The sequence below is a fragment of the Lipotes vexillifer genome, unplaced genomic scaffold (assembly GCF_000442215.2).
Source record: "Lipotes vexillifer unplaced genomic scaffold, Lipotes_vexillifer_v1.1 scaffold625, whole genome shotgun sequence".
In the NCBI taxonomy this organism is placed as follows: Eukaryota; Metazoa; Chordata; class Mammalia; order Artiodactyla; family Lipotidae; genus Lipotes; species Lipotes vexillifer.
The window spans coordinates 583818-592182 of record NW_006771655.1 but is presented as its reverse complement, the minus strand read 5'-3'; the positions used below and the strand labels follow the sequence as shown (position 1 = coordinate 592182).

The 8365-nt window shown below is 62.4% G+C and overlaps 1 protein-coding gene across 1 annotated transcript in view; it reads left to right on the top strand.

The window, feature by feature from the left end:
- SLC29A4 (solute carrier family 29 member 4) overlaps positions 1-6384 on the top strand; it is a 12688-nt gene extending 6304 nt beyond the window's left edge. Inside the window, exons 6-11 of the mRNA XM_007447082.1 lie at positions 1552-1626; positions 2881-3119; positions 3780-3918; positions 4021-4208; positions 4933-5173; positions 6242-6384. Coding sequence (XP_007447144.1) covers positions 1552-1626; positions 2881-3119; positions 3780-3918; positions 4021-4208; positions 4933-5173; positions 6242-6384 — 1025 coding nt within the window. The remainder of the gene's footprint in view (positions 1-1551; positions 1627-2880; positions 3120-3779; positions 3919-4020; positions 4209-4932; positions 5174-6241) is intronic.
- Positions 6385-8365: the final 1981 nt, after the last annotated feature.

Below are 8365 nucleotides of genomic sequence, written 5' to 3'. Positions count from 1 at the left end.
TTTTCCTTTTTGGGCTTTCTCTTTCCCCCCCCCCTGCCCCCCCCTTTTTTTTTTTTTTTTTTTTTTAATAAGAATCTTTTTAAAAAATATGTATTTATTTATTTGGCTGCGCTGGGTCTTAGTTGCGGCATGCAGGATCTTCGTTGCCAAGTGTGGGATCTTTAGTTGCGGCATGCGGGATCTAGTTCCCTGAACAGGGATCGAAGCCGGGCCCCCTGCACTGGGAGCGCGGAGTCTTAGCCACTGGACCACCAGGGAAGTCCACCTCCTCCACCTTCTAAAGTATATGTATATATATGAAATTTCCCCTAAATATATATAAATAGAAAATGTATGTTTTGTCCTTAAACCGTTTGGGAATTACTTGCAGACATCATGCTTCTTTGCCTAAATGGTAACAGTTCAGGGTGTTTAACAGCGAAACCTAAGACATCTCTTCTAGAACCACATTTACAATTGCCAAAATCAGGACATTTAACATTGATACAATACTATTATCAGATCTACAATCCATAATCATTTTACTGTTTGTCGCGGTAATGTCCTGTACAGCGTTTGGTTTTTCTGACCCAGGACCCAGCCCAGGATCACACATTGCATCACTGGTCACATCTTTAGTCTCCTTTAATCCGAAAGGCCCTCAGCCTTTCTCTGTCTTCTGTGGCAGTGATGTTTGCAAAGGTCCAGGCCAATTGTTCTGTTGATCGTGACTTCCAGAAAGAGATACATTTCACATTATGACCCAGCACACATGTGTGTGTGTGTGTGTGTGTGTGTGTGTTTATAAATGAAATCAAGGCTTTGTGAAATAATATTCTCAATCCAGGCTTTGTACTCAGGTCTGCTCTGTTCTATTTCGTTAAAAAAAAAAAAAAAAAAAAAAGTGCTGGTAACCCCACCAGGAAGGAGATGCTAGTATGTCATCCCTGCTCCAGGGTTTACTTCCAGGCGTGGAGTCACTAGACCATAGGGCTTGAGCCAGTACGTTTTCATTTTCCCCAGATACTGCCGCACTTCTGTCTTGTTGGTCAGGACGAGACGTTATGCTGTGGTAACAAACGAGCCCAGAGATCTCAGTGGCTTCTCGGAACCGGCCTTATTTCTGGCCCTTGCTGCACGTCCAGCGTGTCGGTGGGGTTATTTCCACACTCACTCGGACTGCTGGTGGCTCCCCGTCTGTAACACATGGCCTCTTCTGTGGCCGCCCCTGGGGAAAGACAGACCAGAAGACCATGTGGGCTTTTCCTACCTGGTCCAGGAGTGACGCGTGTCATTTCTGCTTGGGTGTCAATGACCAGAGGAGGTTGGGGAGCCTGGCCAGCCCCGGGGCGGGAATGTCGAAGGCAGGACTGTGCTGTGCAGGGGGCGGTGCTGTTTCCACCGCACCCCGCGAGGGGATTGGACAGGGTCCCTCTGCCCCCAGTGGTGTTAGTGTCCTTTCCCAGCAACCCTTGCCAACAGTGTTCTCAAACTTCTGAATCCTGTTCCAAGCAAACAGGTGATAAGTGGTATCTCATGGTTACTTCTCTCTCTCTCTCTCTCTCTCTCAAGTGCAGCAATCCAGCTTCTATGGGTACACGGGGATGCTGCCCAAGAGGTACACGCAGGGGGTGATGACGGGGGAGAGTGAGTATCTGCAGACCCCAGAGCTGCCTAGGCCCTGGGACCCTCTTCCTGGGACCGAGGCGGGGCTGGCGATCGCCTGGCTGGTGGGGGGCCGGACTCCCAGACAGGAGGGATGAGGCTGTGATAGGCATGGTCTCTTTGGGTGCAGAGTCCTCTGTGATGTGAGGAGCATGTGCCACACTCTGAGCATGGGTCTCGAGTGTCTCACAGCGTCTGTGCAAGGCGTGCGTTTCGTGTGTGCATGTGTGTGCAGGGCAGCTCATCTACACCCGTGATGTCAAGTGCCGGCCCTCAGCACCAAGCTCTCCTCAGAGCCCCACCCCCACTTGGCAACTCAGACTCCCTTTCCCAAGCCCAACACGTCATCCCACCGGCCCCTGCTCAGTGAAGGGCACCCCCTTGCTCAAACCTGAGACCTACCCGACACCCAGTGCTCTAAGTCCCTGCAAGTCGTGTGGACCTGCCTTCCGGGGTGATCCCTGCGCCCCAGCCCGAGCAGCCGACTCCCCCTCTTGTCTTGCTGCCCTCCAGCACGGGGGCCGCCCCACCCTCAGCCCAGCCGCAAGCACTTCGGAGCACCTCGTCCAGATGTCCTCAGTCTTCCTTCCGGGCCTGGATGGGCCAGGCTCAGCCGTGCTGTGGGGCAGGACTCAGGTGGACTCTGGGCCCCATTTCTCCCCTTTGGGGTACTCTGTACCCTCTACATACGGTGAGGCCCACGAGGTGCCCCCAGGGCTCCAAGCCTCGCGTCTGTGGAGTTTGGTTCTGGGAAGGTACCCTGCTTGCCGTGACCCCCAGCCCCTTCCCCTGTGACCTTAGGACCCCACCCACCTGGTTCCAAGCCCACCACTTCCTTTCAGCTCCGCAAACACAAACACGTAGAGCTCATGCCCGCCCTCTGCCAATGGATAGTCGCCCCCTCGTCTCTGCCTGTCCCCCCAGATCCTGCACAATCATTGGTGTTTTTCTGCGACCTGTTTGGGGTCTCTCCCCAACGAGCCCCAGAAGGAAGGGCCCGCATGCGTCGTCCCCACTTGTGTCCTCAGGGCGGACGGTGCCGGGCACACAGCAGGCACGTGATCAGTGCGCCTGGGGTGGGGTGTGTGTGAGCCGGGCGCAGGGGCCAGAGAGGGGCGGTCTGCGCGGGCGCGTCCTGTGGACGGCCACAGCGTGTCCGTGTCCCAGGGCTGCTGGGCGGGGCGGGGCGGGGTCGAGTGGGCGGGGTCTCCCGCATCACGGCCCCTCCCCCCGCAGGCACGGCGGGCGTGATGGTTTCCCTGAGCCGCATCCTCACGAAGCTGCTGCTGCCCGACGAGCGGGCCGGCACCCTCATCTTCTTCCTGGTCTCCGCGGGCCTGGAGCTGATCTGCTTCCTGCTGCACCTGCTGGTGCGGGGCAGCCGCTTCGTGCTCTACCACACGGCGCGGCCCCGCCCCGGCCACAGGGCCGGCTACCGCGTGCACCACGACGTGGCCGCCGAGGACGTGCACTTTGTAAGTCGCGAGGTCGGCGGAGGGAGCCGGGAGGCCCGGCACGGCCGCCGCCCCGTCCCAGCCGAGCTCCTCCAGCCGCGCCCCGCTGTCGCTGTCGCTGTCGCTCCAGCTCCTCCTGTGGCCCGAGGCTCCTACCCACGGGCCCTGCTTCGTTCCGTGGACCAAGGTTTCATCCCTTGGTGGCACCACACACCTGAGGCCTGAGGCCCCCTGGCTGTGACAGCCCACACCTGAGGCCTTAACCTCCCCACGCCCCCGGTGTGATGGCCCACACCTGTGGCCTCCCCCGCAGGCCCGCCCGGAGCCATCCTGGGGAGCTGGGGCGCCCCGGACACTGCGCGGAGCCAGAGGCCGGGCAAAGGGAGGCCAGCTATGACAAGGCCCACGTCAGAAACCGGGGCCCCCTTAATGGTCACGGAGGGTCCGCGAGTGGCTCTGGGCTGAGACCTGAGCCGTGCGGAGGGGTGTGAGGATCCACACGAAAGGCATGGGGGCGGGGCGGGGCGGGGGGTGGGGGTGGGGTGGGCAGAGGGAAGCGCACGCGCAGAGGCTCCGGGGCGTGGGAGGAGCTTGGCGTGTTTGCTGGACGGCGAGGAAGCGGGCGGCAGGAGCGTGCGGGGGGCTCTCACCGAAACGCGTCCCACCCTGTACCCCCTCCAGGAGCACCAGGGCCCAGGCCTGGCCAACGGCGGGTCCCCGAAGGACAGCCCAGCCCACGAGGTGACCGGCGGCGGGGGAGCTTACACGCGCTTTGATGTGCCTCGGCCGAGAATCAGGCGCAGCTGGCCCTCCTTCCGAGGTGGGGCGGGCGGGGCCCCGGCGTCCCGTGTCTTGTCTGCGCGCGGAGGGCAGGGGGTGTTCCGGGGGGCCGGGGCCCCCTGACCTGGCCGGCCGCCCACAGCCCTGCTGCTGCACCGCTACGTGGTGGCCCGCGTCATCTGGGCGGACATGCTGTCCATTGCCGTGACCTACTTCATCACGCTGTGCCTGTTTCCGGGTCTCGAGTCCGAGATCCACCACTGCATCCTGGGCGAGTGGCTGCCCATTCTCATCATGGCCGTGTTCAACCTCTCTGACTTCGTGGGCAAGGTGGGCGCCCCCGCCAACGCTCCCGGCCCTGGGGGAGGATGCCGTGGGTGGGGGCAGCAGACGCCAGGGTCCCTGCGGGAGCCGCGGGGAGGGTCCCCGGGGAGGCGCAGGCCCCAAGCTGAGGATGCACGTGGCTCCGGGTGGGGAGGGCGGGAGCAGAGCCATGGTCCAGACCGCAGCTGGGAGCAGTTGGGGGAGGCGGCGCTTGCTCCACACTCACTAGTTGAGCACAGGTGGGGGCACACGGAGAAGGGCACCCAGAAATGGCTGGCCTGTCGTTGGTCTTCTGTAGAAAAACGCAAGGCTCAGAGAGGGAAAGCCATCTGCTTGGGGTCACACAGCTGGGAGGTCTGAGAAGCTCGAGTCTGTGCTTCCCGAGGGAGCAAAGCTTAGTTAGTGGGTTCAGTTGCTGCCGCTTCGTACGTGTTTATGCAGGTGGGCCTGATCCTCTGGGCCTCTGTATCCTCGTTTCTCAAATAACGTCAAGAGCCCCACCCGGTGAGGGTGCTGTGCAGGCTGAACAGGGGCATGTGTGTCGTGTTTAGCTGGGTGCCGGGCACACGGCAAGGACTATGTGTCGCCATATGAGGGGTTTGGTGGACAAAGGTGGGAAAGGACGGGGACACAGCCTGAGCCAGGAGTGTCTAGGGATAGGGGTGTGTCTGGAGGCTGCCGGGAAGACGCGAGGGGAGTGGCATGGGCCCACACGTCTGTCTCCCCACAGATCCTGGCGGCGCTGCCCATGGACTGGCAGGGCACCCACTTGCTGGCCTGCTCCTGCCTCCGTGTGGTCTTCATCCCCCTCTTCATCCTGTGCGTCTACCCCAGCAGCACGCCCGCGCTCCGCCACCCGGCCTGGCCCTGCATCCTCTCTCTACTCATGGGCATCAGCAACGGCTACTTTGGCAGCGTGCCCATGATCCTGGCGGCGGGCAAAGTGAGCCCCAAGCAGCGGGAGCTAGCAGGTAAGGCCCTGCTCGGCCCGCGCCCTGCTTGCCTGCAGGACTGTCCACTGCCAGGCAGGGAAACCCAGGCCCGTAGAAGTCGAGACCACACAGCAAGAAGCTACCTTTGGGTCCCAGGGTCAAGTCAGCCTCGGAGCTCGTAGCTTGGGGACGTTCGCCAACCACTTACCCCCTCGTTCATCTCACAGCTACTTGGTGAGCCCCTACCGTGCACCAGGCACTGTTCTAGGTTCTGGGGACACAGTGGTGACAAAACAGTGATCCCTGTGTTTGTGGGGTTGACAGTCCGGAGGTGACAAAGAGACAACAAAATGATGTAATGTGTTGGATGGTGATGAGCGTGGTTGAGGAATGTAAAACAGATTAATGGGACGAGGGAGTCGTGGTAGGGGGTTCACAATGGAAGCAGGGCAGTCTGGGAAGGCTTCACTGAGGAGGTGACTTGAGCAGAGACCTGGAGAAAGTAGTGAGGGGCCACGTGACAATGCAAGGGAAGAGTGATCGGAGTGGCGGGGATAGCATGTGCAAAGGCCCTGGGGCAGGGGGCGGCAGTGCAGTAGTAAACAGGTGGGAGGGGCCTGGAAGAAAGTGCTGGATTCTGGATTCATTTTGACTGCAGGGCCCACAGGGCCAGCTGATGGACTGAGAGATGGAGTGTGAGAAAAGGACGGGGGGTGGGGCAAGAAGGACTCCCAAGGGGGGCCTGCTGCTCAGGGCAAGAAGGTTGGATTGCCGTCAAGTGAGATGGGGAGGGGGCCGTGTGGGAAGGGGCACTGGAGGGGGGTTCTGGACACAGTGGGTTCAGGAAGCCCAGCAGACATCCTAAGTGGTCCATGATGAGGAAGCAGTTGGAGGTAGGAGGCTGGAGAGAAGCAGAAGCAGGCGAGGCCTGGAGCGCCCGGCACTTTCAGTCAGGGTGCAACAGTCCTGGGGCGCCACCTCCCGGGTGGGAGCTGGCCGTGGTCACTGCTTCACACCTAAGAAGCTAGGGCTTCGGCTCCAGCCCTCGCCGTGGCCCCCCTCCCCCCAGGGCCCCTCCCGCCAGCTGAGGTCCGGTCCTGTCCGCAGGGAACACCATGACCGTGTCCTACATGACGGGGCTGACGCTGGGCTCGGCCGTGGCCTACTGCACCTACAGCCTCACACGGGACTCCCATGGCACCTGCCCCGACCGCTCCGCCGCCAACGCTTCCTTCCCCGCTGGCCTCTGAGCCAGGCCTGGGCCCCCAGCCCTGCCCAGGGAGGGCTGCCGGGGCCCTTCCCCACCCCTGCCTGCAGTGCCTGCGGGGCCCCGGCCTCCTCCCCGTGCCAATACCGCCACCTTCTCTGGGCCCACCTGCCCTCACTCCGGCCCCAAGGTTCTGCCAAGTTCTCGGAGGCCTGGACGTGTGGCTGCCACAGGGTCCCGCCAGCACTGTGTTCCGCATTCCGTCTCACGCCGCCCTTTGCCACCTGCGTGTGTCTGGTGGTCCCAGTGCCAGCCAGGACAGTGACAGACCACCAGCTGGTGTCCCCTTCTGGTGACCCTCACCTGGCTCTGCTTTGAGGGCCCCATGGCCCCAGCCACACCATCCTCAGCACCTCCTTCACTGGGGACCCCTCGCCCCCAGGCCTCCCCCGTCCCCGTTCTTAAACGCTGGGTCTCCCCAGCAAAATGCGTTTGCCGTGAAGGAGCTGTAAGCTCTGGGTCTGAATGGTTTCAGACCACGGTCTGCGCTGGCCTTTCTGCAACCCCAGCTTTGGTGCTGGCCTGGGTGCACCCACCCCATGCCAGCACCCCACGTGCACCCTGGTACCCACCTGATGCCACAGGCCTGGGGGTCTGTGCCTGCCTGGGGACCCCCGATGACTTCTCCAGATCCTCCACCTGTGATACAGGAGGGGGACAGTTTGGGGGCCGCAAAGCAGGGCCCACACCCTGGCTAAAGTCAACCTGTGACCTAGGCCTTGAGCCCTGTCCAGGGAGGCCCAAGGAGGGACAGACATGCCGGAGTCCCTGGCAAGTAGGAAGGGGTGGGGTCCCCCCAGAGGTCCGGGCTGGCTCGGTGCCCTGAGCTGGGGGCGTTCCCAGATCATCCTGCCAAAGACGGGCTTCTCCACGGGGAGGACAGGTACCCACGGCACCGCTGTGACCACCCTGCCCCTCTACGTCCGGTGTCCACCCGTCCACTAACTGTACCGCACTGGCCATTAAAGATGAGGGCAGAGCGACTGCCCCACCGCCGCCTCCAAGTAGCGTCTGTGCCGCCATCGCAGCCCCTGCGGTGGGAGGAGGGGTCCTGGCGGGACACGGCCCACGACTGGGAACCCAGGCTTCCCTCCAGACAGCTGGTAGGCCCAGGACAGATTTGTGTGGAGGGGCGGACAGTCGGGGTGGGGAGAGGAAGCATCTGGGGTTTAAAGGGCACCTTTGGCCCTCAGAACAGTCAGAGGCAGTGGCTGCATCGTGCCCACTTGAAGGGGGAGAGGAGCCAGCTTGCCCCCTGCCCTGAGGGACCAGTGCCAGGACCGGAGGCTGCGCGTTCTGGGGTCCCGTCCCGGCTCTGTTGCTGATGTGTGTTGTTTGGACAAATTCCTCCACTATCCTGTGTTTCAGTTTCCCCAAGACGGGGGTTGCTCCACTCTTCGACGTGGGTTACGTGGAGGAGGTTTGGGGAGGCGGGGGCCGGCTGCCTGAGGGTGGCCTGTGCTCCAGGCAGGCCCGCGACCTTGGGGACCCACCCACCTCCGGACAGGCACCGCCCCCTGCAGCCACGTGGGTCAAGACCACGCGGGGCGCCGCCCCAGGGGCCGCTTGGTGGCGCCAGCGTGCCGCTCCTTCCGAGACTGGGTATGCGGGGGTGGGGCACGCACTACCTCGTGACTCAGTTTCTCTGAAACGGGAGGACCGTTGGAGCCCTTCTCCAGCCACACGCTGAGCTGACTGCCTTCGTCATGGCCTCACCGTTCCCTCCACACACCGCCTTCGAATAGCAAAGCCGATGGCCGTCCGTGTCCCATCCACGCGCAGTGCGCTGGGTTGCTGAGCAGGTGCCCGTGGGGGCCGGCCTGAGCTGCCCTGGGTAGGGGGCGGGTGGCAACGCCAGGACCTGGGCCCAGCCTCCCCAGTCCCGGCAGGGCTGCCGCCCCTCCATTGCACACTGGCTCAGGGCCTCCCAGACCGGCAGCACTGCTGTCGTTTCTTCCAGGGTG